The sequence below is a fragment of the Carassius gibelio genome, chromosome B2, assembly GCF_023724105.1.
Source record: "Carassius gibelio isolate Cgi1373 ecotype wild population from Czech Republic chromosome B2, carGib1.2-hapl.c, whole genome shotgun sequence".
NCBI lineage: Eukaryota > Metazoa > Chordata > Actinopteri > Cypriniformes > Cyprinidae > Carassius > Carassius gibelio.
The window spans coordinates 26,423,596-26,445,799 of record NC_068397.1 but is presented as its reverse complement, the minus strand read 5'-3'; the positions used below and the strand labels follow the sequence as shown (position 1 = coordinate 26,445,799).

At 37.2% G+C, this 22,204-nt stretch overlaps 1 protein-coding gene and 1 long non-coding RNA gene across 4 annotated transcripts; one reads left to right on the top strand and one right to left on the bottom strand.

The window, feature by feature from the left end:
• Nucleotides 1-762: 762 nt before the first annotated feature.
• LOC127951581 (uncharacterized) lies at nt 763-9,038 on the top strand. Its single transcript, XR_008152669.1, has 4 exons — nt 763-958; nt 7,979-8,070; nt 8,699-8,746; nt 8,933-9,038. It is a non-coding gene; the product is annotated as an uncharacterized LOC127951581 (long non-coding RNA).
• Nucleotides 3,949-20,720, bottom strand: LOC127951572 (NACHT, LRR and PYD domains-containing protein 1 homolog). Of its 3 annotated transcripts, XM_052549539.1 has the most exons (11): nt 20,583-20,720; nt 20,165-20,227; nt 17,646-19,350; nt 15,632-15,709; nt 15,459-15,533; nt 15,147-15,290; nt 14,893-15,048; nt 13,997-14,083; nt 13,365-13,475; nt 13,046-13,287; nt 3,949-5,996 (listed from the first exon to the last, which is right to left on the bottom strand). In XM_052549539.1, exons 1-11 carry the CDS (start codon nt 20,593-20,595, stop codon nt 5,023-5,025), a joined length of 3,648 nt encoding a protein of 1,215 aa, XP_052405499.1. In that variant the 5' UTR covers nt 20,596-20,720; the 3' UTR covers nt 3,949-5,022. The 3 variants fall into 3 exon arrangements, with proteins under 3 accessions (XP_052405499.1, XP_052405497.1, XP_052405496.1); XM_052549537.1 differs by lacking the exons at nt 13,046-13,287; nt 13,365-13,475; nt 13,997-14,083; nt 14,893-15,048 and adding exons at nt 6,323-6,433; nt 6,703-6,792; nt 7,472-7,627 and having other exon boundaries at nt 3,949-6,238; XM_052549536.1 differs by lacking the exons at nt 13,046-13,287; nt 13,365-13,475; nt 13,997-14,083; ... (5 more) ...; nt 20,165-20,227; nt 20,583-20,720 and adding exons at nt 6,323-6,433; nt 6,703-6,792; nt 7,472-7,627; ... (4 more) ...; nt 11,026-11,093; nt 12,385-13,039 and having other exon boundaries at nt 3,949-6,238.
• Nucleotides 20,721-22,204: the final 1,484 nt, after the last annotated feature.

Below are 22,204 nucleotides of genomic sequence, written 5' to 3'. Positions count from 1 at the left end.
ATAATAGACACTTTATTGTTACGGAAATTTGTTTTTTGAACTCAAGCCTTATCTCGTACCACTTTATTTTCACTTCTGGGACTATTCGATTAACAAATAAAACTCCATTAACAGCATCTGTAATATGCTGCCTTTTTTAGGACCCGATGTTCGTTTGAAAATAAAATGTGGCCTTTTGAATAAAATTCTGATAATGAAACTGATCATTTTTTATTTTTCATTCGCTTTTGAGAAGAGATGTTGAAATCATACATTGTATAAAAAAATCCTTCGTTTGGTGTCATATAATGCCCGTAAATAGTTGTCAGTCGCATTTAATGGGCAGGATTTATCGTAATTGAGAATGAGCGTATATGCGCGTCCCATTTACGACTGATTGGAATTCATTAAAGGTACAATTTGTAAGATATTTGCAGTAAAATATCCAAAAACCACTAGGCTAGTGTTATATATTTTGTCCAGCTGATTACTAACAATAGCTCTAATGTTTTCAACTACTTGTAAATTATGAGAAAATTCCCATTCTAAACAGTGACATGGGGCAGTGCAGTCGCCTGTCAATGACGTTAGTTACCCTTTGTTACCGCCTTTACTGATGTAGAAACCACATGACAACAGAGTCTTGGACAAATGTGGAAGTAGTGTCTAGCGTCCAGCAAACCACTATCTTGCTTCAAGTAGTTCCTTATTTACTTCTTCTTGCACGTTTTATGGTGGATTGTGTTACTTATTTATGGAACATAATTACTGTTTACTGCCGCTGGTTCTGTCGACAAGGACAGCTCCCATAAACGTAAGCGTACGGCCAACCAGACGAACCAAGAAGAGTTTGTGGCAAGAGGAGAGAAAGAGCAAGGATTAATATCCTCGCTTTGATTGCATTTTATAGTTGGAGAGAGCTTCGCGACAAGCTTCAGCTAGAAAGAGATGCCGATCTCGCTTGTGTTTTACTCGACTGGTGAGTTGTTTTGATTCGTATCTTTACAGAAAACGTATGCTATTATAACGATCAACAAGATAAGTATTATGGGGCATACACGGCAAACGCGGGGCATCGTGTCTCTAGACCTGCGCGAGGACGCGTCTTTGCATTGGCTTTGTATGTAATCTAGGCTACTTGCGCAAATTGTTGAACTTGTGTTAAACCCATGATTTAACTTTCCGTCTGATTGATGGCTGTCAGATGTTGGGCAGAAGACAACAAATCCCATCATTCCACGCTCCTTCTTAGCGTAATCAAACCATGCTTTTGTTATTGTTTTGGTTGTGCGCCCTCTTGTGGCAGGTCTTTAACACACACACACACACACACACACACACACACACACATTTCACTATCCCATCTGACATTTACGAAGTATCTGTGAGTTTTCGGGAAGGTCTCTATACGCCCAAATCACACACATATTTACTAGTATATTTACTAATTTTTCATGAATGAGACCGAATAATTGTATTTTGAGAAGAGTTAAATTTCATGCTCTTCTTTTCTCCATGCGAACACACTAACCTCAGATTCTCACACATACAGAGCGCTGGCGGAAGAATCTTGAGTTTCTCAGCTGTTAAATCACAGTACATGAGGTTCAGGTATCTGATGTTTGGACAGCACTGAAGACCGTACAGCAGCACCCAGCAATCTGTGCTCCTCAGGGAAACGTTACAGAGATCCATGGACTTGTAAACTTTAAATATTTTCCTCACAAACCTCTTATCCTGAAGCTCATGCAGACAGTGGAGAGCAAATAACTCAATTCCGTACTGCTGTATCATCAAAACAACAGCTCTCTTGAGTGTTTTCCTCATTTCTTTTTTCTTTAGTTTAATGGTGTGAGGAACAGTCCACTCAATATTTTCAAGGAATGAGCTGCTCACCTCTTCATTTAAAAGACCATAGAGGAACAGTATAACTGGAGGTATGGAAATTGATCTTCTTTCTCTCAAATCTGGAGATTTTCTCAGTTTGCTCTTTGCTCTTCTGAATGATCACTGGTTCAGTGTAATAACCAGCCAGGTCCACATATTCATTAGATAGAAGATTATACTCTGTCACAAACTAGAAATAGGCATCCTCTTGAACCTCCTCCTCTGTTAGAGAGAAACTGCTCAGCCATAACGTATGTATTGTACAACTGGAATATTCTGCGGGCATTGATTGGAGGAGGCAATTGTCTAGCCTGCTCAAGAAGCACATCTTTAATGTGCCCTCAATCCAGGGAACCAGTTCTAAATAGTCCTCTGTAAAATTCATGTCCTCTGTGTCCCCTTGACGTAGAGACAGGAGTTAGTCTTCCTGCTGCTAGATCCATACGTATTTGTGGTTGGTTCCTCAAACAGTGACAATAACCAACCAACTCAAGATACAAACACAGAGCAATATGGGAAAACTAACAACAAACGATGACACCGGTGAACAACATAGTAAACATGGAAACTAACTAGGAGAGGTAAATATTATCCTAAAGCCTCTGCTAAGATGTAGAGCCCTGGCCAAAGGTTTTGAGAATGACACAAATATACATTTTCACAATGTCTGCTGCCTCTGTTTTTGTGATGGCAATTTGCATATACTCCAGAATGTTAAATAAGTGTTTAGATGAATTGAAATGGATTGCAAAGGCCCTCTTTGCCATGAAAATGAACTTAATCCCAAAAACATTTCCACTTCAGCCTTGCCACAATAGGAACATCATGTCAGTGATTCTCTCATTAACACAGGTGAGAGTGTGTTACACCACAGGTATGAGGACAAGGCTAAAGATCACTCTGTCACACTGATTGGGATAGAATAACAGACTGGAAGCTATAAAGGCAGGTGGTGCTTGAAACCATTGTTCTTCCTCTGTTAACTGTAGTTACCCGCAAGGAAACGTCTAGTTATCATTGCTTTGAACAAAAAGGGATTTACAGGCAAGGATAATGCTGCTAGTAAGATTACACCTAAATCAATCATTTATTGTATCATCAAGAACTTCAAAGGTAGAGGTTCAATTGCTGTGAAGACTGCTTCAGGGCACCCAATAAAATCTATCAAGTGCCAGGACTGAAAGTATATTCAGCTGTGGGATTGGTGCACCACCAGTGCAGAGCTTGCTCAGGAATGGCAGAAGCCAGGTGTGAGTGCATATGAATGCACAGTGATGCCAAGACTTTTGGAAGATGGCCTAGTTATAGTTATTAATTTTTTTTTTTTTTTAATTATTTATATTAATAGAAAAAAAACTGTGGAGTTTTAATATGGAGCTGGTCGTTATACTGATTTTAGTTTCAACTGGTTGTCTTTTTAAAAAGGAAGTAGGTACTGTATGCTGGTGCAAGGTCTGTGTGTGACTTTTCCATTCAAACCAAGTTGAAATAAAATCTACTAAGTTTATACAGTAGTATCTAATGTATAATCAAAAGCTATGGTCAAAAAAGCAACCTCAATAAATAAAAGTGACATGACATACAGCAAAGTATGGTGACCCATACTCAGAAATCATGCTCTGCATTTAACCCATCCAAAGTGCACACACACAGAGCAGTGGGCAACCATTTATGCTGTGGGGTCCAGGGACCAGTTGGGGATTATGTGCCTTGCTCAAGGGCACCTAAGTCATGGTATTGCCGGCTCAAGATTCAAACCCACTACCTTAGTGTTAGGAGTGAAACTCTCTAACCACTAGGCCACGACTTCCCCTAAAATGCACAAAGAATCCAAAGAAGAAGGGCCACGTTGTCTAAATCATACACATAGGGAAAACACTTTATGCCCCCCCCCCTTTTTTTTTTGCATGTGTGAGTTGATAATTTTTAAATGTTTAGTCATTTATATTAAACAAATATTAAGAATTCGACCATTTCAAGTACGTATTTAGCAGCAGTGCAACTCTGAAATAAACACTTACCATTATCTGACATATTTCTTCTTATGATTATCCAGCCTCAAAATCAAAAAGAATACAAATATTGCATTATACAGTATTTATTTTACACAAAGAGAAACGTCTGCCTTTATGAGACAGTACAGAGCATTGAAATATGACAAAATACAGAAGAGAAAAAAGGAAGTATACACTGAGAACTCAACTGAATGTTAAAGGGATAGTTCACCCAAAAATTTACATTTTGTCATTGCTAACTTACTCTCAAGCTGTTCCAAACACGTAACAATTTAAACCAGAAGAAAGAAGCTCACACAGGTTTGACAAGTTGAAAATGACACGTTTCCTTTTGGGAAAACAAAAATAATTGTAAAAAAAAAAGAAACTCTGATTAAGCTCTACCCATATATTTTACATGGCTTCATGGATTGGTGTCAACCATTTGTAGAAATCACATTCTGGGGGCACCAAGATGGGACCAGGTCACTTTAGCTTTAGCTTAGTTTTCCATCTGTTCTTCATATTGTCTGTCTGCATCAGGGATCTGAACCTGTTGAAGGAATGAAAACAGAAAACAGAAACAATAGAAATTTTGACAGGAACATAACCAAAAACAGAAAATGAACAGGTCTAAACAGATAGTTCTGAATGAACTTTTTTTTTAATGGCCATTAACCAGTTAATAACGTTATTTTAGCACTCCATCTACCAGTCACAAATTCAAAAAAATATATATATATATACTGGAAATTATGACGCTGACGCAACCAACATGAGTGAAGTGTCCATTCTCAGCCATAATTTATCATAGGTAAGTTGCAATGGCAAATGCGGAGTTCTTCTCAGGATATGTCACGAACCATCAAGCATTACAACACAACTGTAGAAATAAACCTGTACAGAAATATTTTTCATTCATTTGATTCAGTGTTCTTATCAGACAGGAAAATATATTGCAACAGTTTTTTCCCCTTTAATTTTAAAAGACAATCAGAGCATTTGAATGTTCTTTAACTGTGAGTTTGATTTGTTAAAATACTGTTCTCCAAAAGCTGCAGTATAGTAGGGTGAGCTCTCCAGGGCATTGGTTGCCTGTATAGCTTACATGTCATTTCCCAATTCATGTAAAATAAAATGTAGAGTCATCAAACAAAAAAGTTTAAGAGTCAGATAAAGGCAAATGATTTAAAAGGTCGGGATCTTCTTCCAGAAGAATGCAGATGAACATTTCTTTCACAGTGTCACTACCTTTACGCACTATACTGCAGATCTTCCTCATGCTGGCTTCACTGGTTGAAGTTGGATGTGTGATTTCAGAATATAATTCTTCATGAATGATTTGCTTTTGCAGCAGATTGTCTGCAATGTTATTTACATTCTCAACACTTCTAATAAGAGCACACCAATTTCTATCAAAAAACTGAACTTTATCAAAGTTGACAGACAATCGTGGTGTATTTTGGTTTTGTCCTGTTTGAAACAAATTCTCAGCCCTGTTTGGATGCATGTTGATTAATTCTTTCCAAACTGTTGCAGTCCAAACTGATTTCTGATCATCAACTTGGCTGAGTGACATTTTGATGTCATTGTCCACAGGATGTTTGACCTGAAAGAAGTTTGGCTCGATGTCACCTCTTAATTTGATTGCTTCAGGTTGGACAGATGCACCATGAACATCAAGACTGTGTTGTTTCATCATACGCAGTGGAGTTTCAGGTCTTGAACACTTGATTGGATGACTCAGTTTTTCCTCTGTTTTAATTTTTTCTTTAAAAAGTGAATCTGATGGGAAAAAATACACATGGAGAATGATGGGGTTCTTTTGTGTCATGAAGATCAGTAGATCACAGTGCACTTTTACTGATATCCCTAGTTTCATAAGCATCGTTTTAGGAGAAAAAGATGGTTTAAGTATTTTGGCATGAAAACGAGTTAACTCCACTGATTCCAAGGATATTCCCTCATCTTCAACACTGAGGACCTTTACACTTTGTGTGAGAGAGGGGTCTGACTCTGCCAAACAGGCATAATGAGGTAGATGTGCCTCCTCCAGTTTCCCTGAGATCACTGTCACATCAATCACAGGACCAATTCTCTCACACTGAAGCCTCTCCAGCTCTTCACTGAGGAAACCTCCATCCACTGCACGATACTGGAGAGTGATTTCACCAGCACAGATCCATCGCATTCTGGTCCTGCTGCACTCGAATCGACCCGCCGGAGTGCTGATCCTGAACTCTGAGCCTCCTTCATCTGTACAGACTGACGGCTCCACCTGAACCCACTGATCAGAGTCAACAATGTGAACACAAGACTGACACACTGGGAGCGGCTGAAGATTCAGTCCAGATTGTTCTGAGTAAGAGATGGTCAGCCTAGAGAACAGGAATTACAATGATAAATGAAATGATAAATGGGTGAAAGAGAAACAGATTATAAAAAATATAAGATGAGCTCACTCTTTAAGGTTTTTCAAAACCTTTGGTTTGAAGTGAATCTCTACTTTCTCATTACAGCTGTGACTCCAGTCCTGTTCTTTGCACTGATCAGTGAGTTTACTGCATTTCCTCCTTGATAAACATGGAGGAAACCAGGATTTTTTAAAAACGATTCAAAATATACCACCATTATGCTTTTCAATCTTTTGTAGGAAACAAAAAAACCATGTTTTTGATACATCGATACCACTATAATAACTGTACAGTATTTCAAAAAAATTCAGCAATGGGTGTTTTGTAGATTTTTAGTTTCTGTAATAATTAAACTAATTTGTCATGTGTTTTGTTTTAATCTAGTTGCATTTAAACTGTGCATTAAAAAGCACACTGAGCACACAAACCCTTCGATGATCACAGTGCAGTGTGGCTCTGTCAGTGATTTCTTCAGTAACGTGAGCCCCTCCTCCAAAAGCAATCCAGTGACACTGACTCTGAAATATTCATGTTACACAAACATCAATAAGCAAAGAATCAGGATAATAACTTTAATAATAACATAATTTTATAACAAATTATATTTGTACCCACTTTGTAATACATTTCTTAAAATTTAAGTCAGTTATTTGATAGTTTCTGGACCTTGAAAGTGTAATTTACTTGGCTATTCAAGTACACATAGTAAAGGCACCTTATATAATGTGGGATTTTTTGTAATATAAAAATTATTTTTACTTGCAACATATTGATTTTCAGAGATCACCCAAGTACATGTCCACTTTATGAGAATTTTGTCATTATTTACTCAATGTTGTGGTTTTAGATGTGTTCTCGAAAGGACATACAATAAAAGGGCATGTTATAAATAAAATAGCCATTGGTTATATAACAATAGATGGGATCTGGAGCTTCTGAAATATTATTAAAACTACCATAAAATCATCAAAAATCTATTACATTAATTAGCCCCTATATTGCGTCTCATCTGAAGCCATACAATATCTTTGTGTGAAGAACCAATCAAAACTATACCCTAACATAAAGATCTTTATCATGAAAGTTTATGGCACTAAAGTGTGACCTAAGCATCCAGTAACTTTATGGAGCCATTGTATATGGTATCAGGGGACATGACAGAAATCAGTTTTTTTGAATAAAAGCAAATGATCTTACCTGAGTTCCTGTAGACTGGTGCAGGTCTGGGAAAGGAAAATAATCCCAGAAGCCCAGCTCTCATTCAGACTGACCAGCTTCAGATTCAACGTCTTCAAACCCACAGAGTGAAATGAAGACAGCAACAAACTGACATGCTCATCAAGAGCTGAAGAACTGCAAAAGATTTTAAAGATTGTTACATGTATGGATAACAGTTAAGCTACTTGATGAGATAAATAGAGCAATGGCAAAATGAGTATTTTTCTTACTCTTCTGCTACTTTTTCTGTCTTGCTGAGTCTATGTAAGAAGAGTGTCCAGTCAGTGCTGGATAACTCTGATTGTGGACATGTAAGTGTGATGTTTAAGACTCCTGGAAACGATAGATTCTTTTCTGAGGAGCTCAAAGACAACCTGAAACAGACAGAAACTCAGAGAAACATTTGATAACAGCACTGTACACTCACTATAGCTGCAGTGTTCTTTTGATAAGTGATTACAAACTATGTGTTATATTTTCTTACAGAACATCTCCACGAGTCACTGACAGCTCAAGTGACCATCTGGGATTCTCAGCACTGTTCTCACTTTCCTGAATCCTATCAGGAACAAAAAAAGGTATCATCAAATAATTTAAATACAATACAGAGGAATAGGGCCAAGCAATATTAAAAAAATAAAACCATCTCGAGATTAAAGTCATTATAATACAAGATTAAATTTGTTCAATTTCAAGAACATTTTTTAAATAAAATGTTGAGATTAAATAAATGACACGAGTGTGTTTATTCCAGATTTATTTCTCAAAATGTTTTTTCTCAAAACTTTTTTTTCTCATTAATACATTAAATTATAATTTCTAAATGTATTCTCAACATTTTATTTTTATTCTTTATTCTAACATTTATTTATATTTTATTCTAAATTTAACAAGGTTTATTTTCACGATATTTAACAACATTTTTTGTGTAATTTAATGAGTTTATTAACAACATTTTAACTAAACTTTTTTCTCTCGAGATTTAATGAGTTTTATTTTGAAAAATAACAACTTCATTCTCTAAATGTAATAAGTTTAATCTGAACATTTTAAGTTTAAGATCATATTTGAATGACTTTAATATCAGGATGTTTTTTTTTATTATTATTGTTGCTTGGCCCTAATCCTTTTCCATGAAATACAATAATTTATTAGTTGTAATATAATTTATTATTTATCAGATGCAGATTACCTCATTTTTTTCAGGAACTTAGATTTACCAAGAACCTGGATCAAATCTCCAAATTCTGACAGGTGCTTTACTGACAACCTTGAGTCAAACACAAGAAATTAATTTAGAAATTAAATAGTTTACATGTATTTATTAAAAAAAAATAGTAAATGTATTTTAAAACGAGTTTCAATACAGAATTAAGTTTGAAGTTTGAATTTTAAGTTTCTCCATGCGAACACACTGACCTCAGATTCTCACACATACAGAGCGCTGGCTGAAGAATCTTGAGTTTCTCAGCTGTTAAATCACAGTACATGAGGTTCAGGTATCTGATGTTTGGACAGCACTGAAGACAGTACAGCAGCACCCAGCAATCTGTGCTCCTCAGGGGAACGCTATACAGATTGATGGATACCCAGTCTCCTAAAGCTCTCCTCACAACTTTCTCATCCTGGAGCTCATACAGACAGCACATAGCAAACAGTTCACATCCATGCTGTCTCCTCACTGTAAGAAGACTTTCCTGCAGGTTTGTCTTTAGTTTTATGATTTGAGGAACAGTCCACTTGATTATTTCAAAGAGTGAGCTGCTCGTCTTCTCATTTAAGAGACCACAGAGAAACATCATGACTGAAGGGATGGGATTTGTTCTTCTTTCTGGAGAAGGCCTATTGATTATACCCTTCATTTTCAGGGAGTTCAACAGATCTGTGACTTTCTCCCAGGACTCTTTTTTATCCAGTAAAACATAAAAAAGAGCAGTGAAAAACTCCTGGAAGCTGAGATGCATGAACTTGAACACTGACACCTGTCTGTTATTTCTTTTCAAACTATCTTTATACAAGAACACATTAGTAGCAGGATCTAAGCCAGTCGCAGTCACACTCTTCTCTACAAAAAGACCTTCTCGCTTCTTCACCCCTTCCTCTGCCCGATGACCCAGGCTCCTCAGCATGGTGAGGACAGACTGACTCTGGTCATGATGCTCCAGTAGAGTGGACACAAAGTGCACATATATGGAGGTGCTTGTCTTTAGTTCTCTCATCACACCATCATCATCTGTTATGTGTTTCTTCAGACAAAAACAGACCATCCAACACAGCAAAGGCACAGAGCAAGCAGTCAGGAGGTTTTCATTTATCTTCACTCTCTCATACATTTTCCTGAAGAGCTGTTCATCCTGAAAGAACTTCTGGAAGTACTCCTGCACCCCTCTCTCAGAGAAGCCCATAATCTCAGTGAAACGCTGAGGACCCTTGAGGAGGTTCATCACTGCATCAGCAGCTCGAGATCTTGTGGTGACAAGAATGAATGACTCAGGCAACAAGATTCCCTTTAACACGCTCCTAAGAATGACCATGGGTCGGGCTCTATGAGATGGATTAGTGAGTACTAACATCGAATGACTGGGTGGATGAGAAACATATTCATCAATCCCATCAATGAGGAAGAGGACTTTCTCTGGTGTTGTTAACTCCAGTATCTGTGAGATCTGATCCAATGTTAAGCTGCAACTCCAGCTCAAAAGCTCAAACAAGCTCATCTCCTCAAAAATACACTTCAGCTCTTCACACTTAAACAAAAAAACTACATCAAAGTTTTCAGAGTAAAGTTCTCCAGAAGCCCAGTCCAACATGATCTTCTGTAGCGTGAAGGATTTCCCTCTTCCAGAATCTCCACTGAGAACCACAGTTTTCTGTGTGTTTCCATCACTGTCAGGACTGAACAGCTGGTCTATTCTGATGCTTTGATTCTTGTCATTTGATAACAGATGAGTAGATGTATTCAGTCCAGAAGCATGTGCAGACCTCACATGCTCACGATAGTATTTCTCAGTCTGCTCTTTGCTCTTCTGAATGATCACTGGTTCAGTGTAACGGGCAGCCAGCTCCACACATTCATCAGTTTGAAGATTACACTCGGTCACAAACTTACGTTTATCAATTACTGATGCTTTATAGAGAAGAATTATGTCACTCCTACCTAGAGAAAAACAGAAGAGGACAATAGTTACTGACACAAAAACACACAAGAAGGACATGAACAATCATTTAATGGCTAACAATGTTAAAAAAGATTTATTATTCAACTAATTCTGTTATTTTGTACTTTCTATTCACCCTGAAAAGAAAAAAAACACATTTATTAATAACAAAACATTTGTTATGTTCGTTTACATACAATTTCAAAACCCGAGTGTTTTCAAGACAAGTGAAAGTAATTAATGTATTCCTAATACAAGTAAAAAAATAAAAAATAATTTAACTAAATTATGATGCACACAATTAAATTAAATTGTGACAAAATGCAACAAAGAGCAAAATTTTTTTGAAAGCATTAATTATAGTATCATTTGTACGTTTCCGTGGCTTCTGCTTCTGTCCTTCAGGGATGTGCTTTCTCATTTCTGTGGACAACCTGCCAAACCTACAAATGAATTGAACAAAGATTAATATATACACTGCTACCATAATTTGGAGTGAACAATTTAACTGAAATAGCACTGTATTATTCCATTTGTAATTCCAAAATTCACTTATCAAAGTGCCTAAACAATAGCCATGTACCTAAGCCAAATCAGACTCGATGATACAATAAAAAGTATTTTTCACATGAGAATATACAAATAAATCCTGTACATACAGTATTCTCTTATATTCACCTTGACACCTTCAATCATCTTATCTGACCAAATATATTGCAGGGGTCTGTGTTTTATGAAATTTTGAAGGTTAGGAGGTTACCATTTGAGGGCAGTCTAACTTTATGAATTTAGTTAGAAAATACTTCATATTACATATTTTTCAATTAAACATCAGTTCAGTTCAGTTTACACATTGTTCTTTCTTTAAACAGTATCCATTAAACAGCAGTTGTTTACATCATTTTATTAGTTACATGATAAATCAGTGTATCTTGGCTTTCTTGATATAAGAGATTATTAACCCTCTGGTATTGTTCATTTAGGACAAGAGAACAGTCTTTTCAGACATTACTACTTCAGGTTTTGCATTTGGATATATATTTAGGAATTGTCAAAACTAGTTTTTTGAATAATTTAGATTTTTAAATATTAAAGTGTCAGTTAATACTGTACATCATGGTTAGCTGTAATTATTAATAATTCGAAACTTATTTAATCCAAAATGGCATAACAAAACAGCAGAGGGTTAAGAATCAGGACAGTTCTACAAAGAGTTAAAGCACCTGAAATCATATAACTTGAATGCTTTTTCTAACAGATTTTTCTGGATGGCCACTGCTCTGCACAGTTTAACTCAAATCCTGATCAAACTCACTTACAATCTTAAAAATAAAGGTGCTTCAAAAGGTTCTTCAAGCGATACCATAGAAGAACAGTTTTTGGTCCCACTAGGAACAATTCAGTCAAAGGTTCTTTAAAGAACAATCTCTTTCTTACCTTTTTTATAATCTGAAGAACCTTCTTTTGCCACAAAGAACTTTTTGTGAAACAGATTTTCTTCAGATGTTAAAGGTTTATGGAACAAAAAAGTAATTCTATGGCATTATGAAGCACCTCTATTTTTAAGACTGTACCTGTGACTTTCTAATGATGCTGAAGACCTTAATGGGCTTCCTCAGGGGTTGTTTGATAAGGGTCAGAGTTCAACTTTGCAGGGCATTGTCCCTCCAAGGTAAGATTTGGGGAACCCTGGTATATGTGATTTCAGAATCAAATATATTAGGTTTAACATACCTGGCCATTAAATTTCTCATTTCTTTTTTTTTCTGATTAAGTTTGTCTTTGCAAATGACTGTTTTCCACACAAACATTTCATGCTGCTGTTTGATGAGAGTCATCTGAACGTCCCCATCTATGTCTTGTTTGATTTTGAAGACGACTGGGTGAATACTGCTTAAAAATGTAATCCCTTCTTCGGAATCTACGCTGGCACCGGATACTTTAAGAACATGTGGTGTGTCCATTTGAATTTTCATGCTAGGGCTAGGGTGCTCAATTTCAAGGACATGAGGATTATTAGCTGTTTCTTCATGCTTAATTTTTTCCTTTGAAAAAGTATCAAACAGTGGAAGAATGTAGACACTGAGAATAAGAGGATCTTCGCTTGTCATGAAGATAAGAAGATCTAAATGTTGTTCAATAGGGATGTCTTTTTGTTTAATAACTGTGGTAGGCCAAAAGGATGGCTGGATTATTTTGGCATGAAAACAAGTCAGCTCCACCGATTCCAAGATTCCAAGGACTTTTACAGCATATTTGAGAGAGGAGTATGACTCTGCTAAACAGGCGTAATGAGGTAGATGTGCCTCCTCCAGTTTCCCTGAGATCACTGTCACATCAATCACAGGACCAATTCTCTCACACTGAAGCCTCTCCAGCTCTTCAATGAGGAAACCTCCATCCACTGCACGATACTGGAGAGTGATGTCACCAGCACAGACCCATCGCATTCTGGTTCTGCTGCACTCGAATCGACCCGCCGGAGTGCTGATCCTGAACTCTGAGCCTCCTTCATCTGTACAGACTGACGGCTCCACCTGAACCCACTGATCAGAGTCAACAATGTGAACACAAGACTGACACACTGGGAGCGGCTGAAGATTCAGTCCAGATTGTTCTGAGTCAAAGATGTCCAACCTAGGGAGCAGATATTATAATAAATGAGATGATAAACTTATAAAAAGAAAACATACAAAATGATAAGATAACCTCACTTCTTCAGCTGTTCCAAAACTTTCGGTTTGAAATGAATTTTCACTTTGTCGTAACAGCTGTGACTGCAGTCCAGTTCTTTGCACTGGTCAGTGGGTTTCCTGCTCTTCCTCCTTGAAAAAGACGGAGGAAACCAGGATAAATAAAAATATACAAAATATATCAACATTTTCCTTTAAGCTTTTGTAGGTTTTGTCCATACTCTCAACCAGCAAAAATAACAAATAAATAAATAAAGATAAATATTATAAAAAAAGAAACAATGTTTTTGTTAATATCCATAATGGTGACTAAATTTTAAACCCACCTCTCTAAAGTGAAACTATACATTCATACTATTAAATATCCTGAATTTGGAACCTAATGTATAACCCAAAATATGTGGGTAATTCTGATTTATTTTGAAAAACAAATAAAGACAAAGACTAAATATCCGCTAAATATCACCTTGATAAACAGTTTAAAAAATATATTTTCAGTCGACCTAATAGGTTTAATTTGTAGATTAACACATCCTAATATATATGCACACTGTATCATAAGTAACTTATTTGTTTTGTGGTTTTAATTTACTTAAAATAAAAAGAGCATCCTCAAAGTATATCAAATGGACATCTGTTGAGTTCATACACACCCTTCAATGATCACAGTGCAGTGTGGATCTGTCAGTGATTTGTTCAGCAACATGACTCCCTCTTCTAACAGCAAATCAGCAAAGACACTGCAATATTGTTGTTGATACACAAACACCAATATAAGCAAAACACTTAACATCGCAATAACATACTTAAAAAAAGTGTTTAGTTCAGTTATGTTCAGTTAGCCTGCAGCACATTTAAATTGAAAGTGAAAGTGAAAGTGAAAGTGACATGACATTCAGCCAAGTATGGTGACCCATATTCAGAATGTGTGCTCTGCATTTAACCCATCCGAAGTGCACACACACAGAGCAGTGAACACACACACACTGTGAACACACACCTGGAGCAGTGGGCAGCCATTTATGCTGCGGCACCCGGGGAGCAGTTGGGGGTTCGATGCCTTGCTCAAGGGCACCTAAGTCGTGGTATTGAATTATTACAAATATACTATTATTTATCATTATCAAATCTATAATGTAACTGTAGAACTGCAGCCAGTTGTTTTAAAGAGTTGACCCCTGGCTCACTGGAGATTCAAGCCTCCACTTTGTGTGAGGAACAGACCAAAACTAAAGTCTAAATTTGCTTCACTTTGATTCTTAGCCCCTTCTCTCACCCTCTTGCCATGTTCATGACAGTTTGCTGCAAATGTTTTGTGTAGACAATACAGTTTTTTTCTTTCAAATGTTATAAAATTCAGATGTTTTTGATTTAAGAATTCAGTAACTTCATGGGGCCACACAGTACTATCGCTACTGGGAGGAAAAAAGGGGCACAGAGTGCATAGGACCCCCACTGAAAGTGATTTTGAGAGGTCCTTATGGCGAAATAATTTCAATGGGCTGAGAATCCTTAGCAACGTCACTGGGGCCACAGTAAATGGTCTTACCTGAGCTGCTGCAGACTTGTGCAGGTCCGGACGAGCCAAATGATCCCAGAAGCCCAGCTTTCATTCAGAATGACCAGCTTTAGATCCAACATCGTCAAACCCACAGAGTGAAATGAAGACAGCAACAAACTGACATGCTCATCAAGAGCTGAAGAACTGCAAAAGATTTAAAAAGCTGTTGCATGTATGTATGTATAACAGTGAAGCTTCTGATGAGATAAATAGAGCAATGGCAAAATTAGTATTTTTCTTACTCTTCAGCTACTTTTGCTGTCTTGCTGAGTCTCTGTAAGAAGAATGTCCAGTCAGTGCTGGATAACTCTGATTGTGGACATGTAAGTGTGATGTTTAAGACTCCTGGAAATGACGGATTCTTCTCCGAGGAGCTCAAAGACAACCTGAAACAGACAGAAACACAGAGAAACATTTAATAACAGCACTGTACACCCCCTAGGAGTGTTTTATTTTGTGTTCTGGAACCTGTTGTTTCCTTTACAAGACTATATAATTATTCTATGAATGATTCTTTATTAGAAAGATTACTATGTATGTGCAAAAGTTCTTACAAGACATCTCCACGATTGACTGATAGGTTAAGTGACCATCTGGGACTCTCAGCAATGTTCTCATCCTCCTGAACTCTACCAAGTACAAAGAAAAGACAGCTTATTATGTTCAAATGACTGGTTTGATACTCATATTGCTGTATTGGAGGTAGGACATTGTGTCTTAAAATTACTTCAGTTCTCTCAGGATTTTTGATTCCCCAAGAACCTGGATCAAATCTTCAACTTCTGACAGGTGCTCCACTGACAGCCTAAACATGACATGAGTCAGTGACAAATATAAGTGTGAAATATATATTTGTTTAAAATGTAGTGTAAAATGCATTTGCACAAAGTGCCACCTTTCCATATTATACTTAAGTTGACTTCATATTGTTTTGAAATAAAACTGAAAAGTTTTTTAATCATTACTGATTATCACCATATTATATCACCAGCAAACATACACTCATTTGCATCCTTCTCTTCATTCTCTGAGGCAGAAGTCTCCAAACTCATCCTTTCTAATCATCCTACTTCTTGACCACTTGATCCTATTCCATCTCATCATCTTCAAGTCATATCTCCTGCAGTTGTACCTGCACTCACTCACATCATTAACAAATCCCTCCACACTGGTGTTTTTCCGTCATCATTTAGACAGGCATGTATAACTCCACTACTTAAGAAACCCACCCTCTACCCATCTCTTTTAAAGAACTACAGACCAGTTTCCCTTCTTCCTTTCAATGCAAAAACACTTAAATGAGCTGTGTTCCACTAAGTCTCTGCATTTCTCACACAGAACAACCTCCTTGACAGCAAACAATCTGGCTTCAGAAGTGGACATTCAACTGAGACTGCCTTGCTCAGTTGTTGAAGCCCTAAGACTGGCAAGAGCGGAATCCAAATCTTCATACTTATCCTGCTTGATGTGTCCGCTGCTTTTGACATGGTTACCCACCAGATCCTCCTATCAGTCTACTGGCAAAGAGCATCTCAGGAATTCCACATCAGTGGTTTGAGTCTTACCTATCAGATAGGTCCTTCAAAGTATCTTGGATAGGTGAAGTGTCCAAGTCACAACATCTAACTACTGGGGTGCCTCAGGGCTCAGTTCCTGGACCACTTCTCTTCTCTTTCTACATGGCATCATTAGGTTCTGTCATTCAGAAACATGGCTTTTCATACCACTGCTATGTTGATGACACTCAACTCTACCTCTCATTCCATCCTGATGATCCGAGAGTAGCTACTAGCATCTCAGCTTATCTAACAGAGATATCTTGCAGAATGAAGGACCATCACCTTCAACTCAACCTTGCCAAGACAGAACTGCTTGCGATTCCAGCAAACGCATCGTTTCATCACAATTTCACCATCAAGTTAGGCACATCAACCATAACTCCTGCAAAAACAGCTAGAAGCCTTGGAGTTATGATTGATAATCAGCTGACTTTCTCAGACCTCAATTGCTAAAACTATCTGGTCCTTTAGTTTGCTTTATTCAACATCAAGAAGATCAAGCCCTTTCTTTCGGAACATGCTGCACAACTCCTTGTTCAAGCTCTTGTTCTGTCCAGGCTGGACTATTGCAATGCTCTCTTGGCAGGTCTTCCAGCCAGTTCTATCAAACCTTTACAATTAATCCAGAATACGGCAGCAAGATAAATTTTTAATGAGCCAAAAATAATACATGTCACACCTCTGTTTATCAATTTGCACTGGCTACCAATAGCTGCTCACATAAAATTCAAGACATTGATGTTTTCCTAAAAGACCACAACTAACTCTGCACCCATTTACCTAAATGTATTACTTCAGACTTATGTCCACTCTAGAAGCTTGCATTCTGTAAGTGAACATAGCTTGATTGTGCCATCTCAAAGAAGCACAAAGTCACTTTTACGGACTTTTAAATCAAATGTTCCCTCCTGGTGGAATGACTTAGTCCAAGCAGCTGAATCCTCAGCCATCTTCAAGAATCGACCTAAGACCTATCTCTTTCATCTTTATTTGAACTTCTAACTTTAGCACTCACTATTCTAATTATATTAAAAAAAAAAATCTAACTACCTTTCTAATCTTTTTGTCTCTTCTAATCTAAACCTTTGACCTCAGCTGTTAAGTAAATTAAGTAACTGTATTTTCTTAAGTGTGTAAATCAAGAATTAAGTTTTAATTGTTTCTCCATTCAAAAACACTGACCTCATAGTCTTAGAGATACAGAGCGCTGGCTGAAGAATCTTGAGTTTCTCAGCTGTTAAATCACAGTACATGAGGTTCAGGTATCTGATGTTTGGACAGCACTGAAGACAGTACAGCAGCACCCAGCAATCTGTGCTCCTCAGAGAAATGTTAGACAGATTGATGGATACCCAGTCTCCTAAAGCTCTCCTCACAACTTTCTCATCCTGGAGCTCATACAGACAGCACATAGCAAACAGTTCACATCCATGCTGTCTCCTCACTGTAAGAAGACTTTCCTGCAGGTTTGTCTTTAGTTTTATGATTTGAGGAACAGTCCACTTGATTATTTCAAAGAGTGAGCTGCTCGCCTTCTCATTTAAGAGACCACAGAGAAACATCATGACTGAAGGGATGGGATTTGTTCTTCTTTCTGGAGAAGGCCTATTGATTATACCCTTCATTTTCAGGGAGGCCAATAGATCTGTGACTTTCCCCCAGGACTCTTTTTTATCCAGTAAAACATAATAAAGAGCAGTGAAAAACTCCTGGAAGCTGAGATGCATGAACTTGAACACTGACACCTGTCTGTTATTTCTTTTCAAACTATCTTTATACAAGAACACATTAGTAGCAGGATCTAAGCCAGTCGCAGTCACACTCTTCTCTACAAAAAGACCTTCTCGCTTCTTCACCCCTTCCTCTGCCCGATGACCCAGACTCCTCAGCATGGTGAGGACAGACTGACTCTGGTCATGATGCTCCAGTAGAGTGGACACAAAGTGCACATATATGGAGGTGCTTGTCTTTAGTTCTCTCATCACACCATCATCATCTGTTATGTGTTTCTTCAGACAAAAACAGACCATCCAACACAGCAAAGGCACAGAGCAGGCAGTCAGGAGGCTTTCATTTATCTTCACTCTCTCATACATTTTCCTGAAGAGCTGTTCATCCTGAAAGAACTTCTGGAAGTACTCCTGCACCCCTCTCTCAGAGAAGCCCATAATCTCAGTGAAACGCTGAGGACCCTTGAGGAGGTTCATCACTGCATCAGCAGCTCGAGATCTTGTGGTGACAAGAATGAATGACTCAGGCAGCAAGATTCCCTTTAACACGCTCCTAAGAATGTCCATGGGTCGGGCTCTATGAGATGGATTAGTGAGTACTAACATCGAATGACTGGGTGGATGAGATACATATTCATCAATCCCATCAATGAGGAAGAGGACTTTCTTTTGTGTTGTTATCTGTGAGATCTGATCCAATGTTAAACTGCAACTCCAGCTCAAAAGCTCAAATAAGCTCATCTCCTCAAAAATACACTTCAGCTCTTCACAATTAAAAAGAAACATTACATCAAAGTTTTCAGAGTAAAGTTCTCCAGAAGCCCAGTCCAACATGATCTTCTGTAGCGTGAAGGATTTCCCTCTTCCAGAATCTCCACTGAGAATCACAGTTTTCGGTGTGTTTTCATCACTGTCCGGACTGAACAGCTGGTCTATTCTGATGCTGTGATTCTTATCATTTGATAACAGATGAGATGAAGCATCCACAGACCTAACATGTTCACGATAGTATTTCTCAGTCTGCTCTTTGCTCCTCTGAATGATCACTGGTTCAGTGTAACGGGTGGCCAGATCCACACATGGAAGATTATGCTCTGTTGCAACCTTACATTTATTAATGACTGATGCTTTATATTGAAGAATCATGTCACTCCGATCTACAAAAAGACACAAATGTTATTACTTTAGTGGTTAAAAATGGCCAAAGAACAGTAACAAGTTAAATTACTAACAGGCAGAATTAAGGTGTGGGCAGATTAGAAAATGTCTGCACAATTTTGAGAAAATAAAAATAAAAAATTATATTGTCTACTGTCAATTCCACAGTAATGTGTAAAGCACAGCTCACACAACACCCTTACACTAATCTTCCAACAAGTAAACGTAAATATATGAAAATATAAAACTGTAATTTTGTGTGTACAGTCTCAGCTAGTCCTATGCTGTCTTCAATTAGAAAATCCCTAAAAGGAATTTCCCAAAATAGTAGTTTAACCTGGCAATTTAATTTGAAATGTTGAATTTTTCTAAAATAATGCTAAATTAAAGATACCATAGAGACAGAGCGCATTTAGGCCACGCCAACACCGTGACAGTGGGAAACAATACAATGCTCTCCATTGACTTTGTATTGCTGGAAGCTGCCTCCTTTTCATTTCTAACTTATAACAAAAAAATAAATACCAGAACAATGCCTAAAAGCTGCTGTGTGACAAGGTGTTAAGTATCTAAAAAAAACTCCCAGAACTATGCTTTTATAAGATGTCAAAAAGCTAAACCTGAGATTAATTATAATTAAAAATTATAATTAAATTTTTTTTAAAGCAGAGTGTTTAGAAGCTTATCTTGCAAATTCAAAAATAAAGGTCTGGTAATACTCAAACCAGACAACACAAAGTAAATAATGATCTCTTGAACTGTAAATCTATAAAGTGACTTATATTAATAATAACAAGGTAAACTTTCACTCACCTTTATGTCTGGTTGCTACTTTGGAATCAGGATCGGGAGGTTTGTCCTTCCATCTGTAACCACCTGTTTATCAAATACCACAGGATAGGTCACATTAGACTACCCATATTGATAGGTTTGAACATAATAATTCATTTTTCACTCTCCAGATAATACTCATTTTGCCCTAGTTGGTTTGTTCTGCCCTGATCTCTATTGCCATCAAGTAACCCTCTGAAGAAGAGCTGCACAGTTCTTATCCACAAACATATCCCTTACACTGATATGTATATATAGAAACAATGTAGGCTATATAAGAAAAAACATCGTCATAAATATAAAATTGGACAATTGTTTAATTGTACAAATAAAAATGTAGAGATTCAAACGACTGAAGTTTTTCAGCAATTATTTAAATCGCGCCGTTTCTCTCACTTACCAAATCTGCTCATCGTGTTGGATAGAAGAACTTGATCCGTGAACAAAAACTATATGCCTGCCATCCAGGTACTTTTGACTCAAATCTAACGTGTCTAACACACAAGCGCAAAATTCACTCTGTGTTACGGAATTAGATACAGAAAGAGCTGCAGGATTTCCGCCTTCGAAAACGAAAGCATGCTGCCGAGGTTTGACAGGGATTGTCTGTCTCTGATTGTAGGCTACTGTGTCACTAAATACTAAATGCTTAACTTTTTTTTTTTTCGTTGGGGTTACCGCTGACTTCCATTTACGTATTTCACTTTTTGAAACATCTTGACACTTATTTTAATATTCCTTATTTGACGGATTTTTTCTTCTTCAACATGCCTCAGAAGGATCAGCTTAAATAGTCTATGTGCTGTTCTGTTGTCGGCTCGTTTTCTATGTTGCTGCCTTGATAGTGTTATCACAATTTGTGGCATGGATGAATACACAGACAAAAAAAAAAAAAAAAATATATATATATATATATATATATATATATATATATATATATAATAATAAAATTATATATATATAGTTTTATTTATTATATATATATAATTATTATTATTATTTATTTGTAATGTCACAAATCAGTTTACAAAGTGGTTAAACTAAACCTAAACCAGGTGAAACTGGAAAGACGAAGTTGTACAAAAAATGCATTTATTTTATTCAACAATCTTATTAGACAACAAAATATACTTAACAGTCTAGTTGTTTTTGAGATTATGTACAGTAAACATGATAATTTGAGTGTTGTCTGTAAGTTGAACAATTCAGTTTGCAAAATATGAGTATATAATGAGTAAATTTGTAACGGGGCTGATAAGTCGTGAGACGTGCGGATCCATGTGCGAGCTTTTATTAAACAGAGACGTGATCATAACAGGCATGGGTCAAACACTGGCAAAGAGGTATATAGAGGAGGACAAGACACAAGAATAATCCTAGGGCAAGCGTGAGCTAAGAATATCCAGAGGGGTAGACAAGAGGAGTAATCCAGTATCCAGTGCAAACGGTTCAAAACACGATAAAGAGGGTAGGGCATGGAAAAGACTATGAAAACTATAAACTGAAACAAGACTATAAAAAACAAACATGGAATGGCTTGATATCACAGCAATTAAAGTGAAGTGAAGTGAAAAAAGTGAAGTGGAGAAGGATATAGAACAGTACTCGGCAGTATGAGAAGAAGTCCAATGCTTATAAAACTTGTCTGATGATTGTGCTGTGTGTGTGTATAATTGGTGGCAGCTGTGTGTGATAGATATCAGGTGAATGTGATTGGTGCAATGGAGCATGGGAAATGTAGTCCAGGGTGTACTTTGTAATGTGGGAGTCTGTGTTGTGGATGATGACCTCTGGTGGTCAATAAATTTAAGTTCTTAAGTCCTCCTCTCTGAAAAGATTCATTTTTACATTGTCATGCTGATGTTGCTTGACCTTGAAGAAGTTTGGGTCAATGTCTGTTCTAAATGAAATCCCCTCTATGGGATGGACAGATGCACCGGAACCTCAAGAAGCTTAGGTGTTTTCAACCGAAAAGGTCTATTAGATCTGGGTTGACTTATCAAAAGACTTGATTTTTCATTC

Excerpts from the sequence above, each read along its gene's own strand:
- LOC127951572 (XM_052549536.1), bottom strand. The coding sequence starts at position 12,761 with ATGACAAGCGAAGATCCTCTTATTCTCAGTGTCTACATTCTTCCACTG. Across the intron at positions 11,094-12,384 it reads ATGAGAAATTTAATGGCCAG|GTTTGGCAGGTTGTCCACAG; the intron begins GTATGTTAAACC and ends ATTCATTTGTAG. Across the intron at positions 10,650-11,025 it reads GAAGCAGAAGCCACGGAAAC|GTAGGAGTGACATAATTCTT; the intron begins GTACAAATGATA and ends GTTTTTCTCTAG.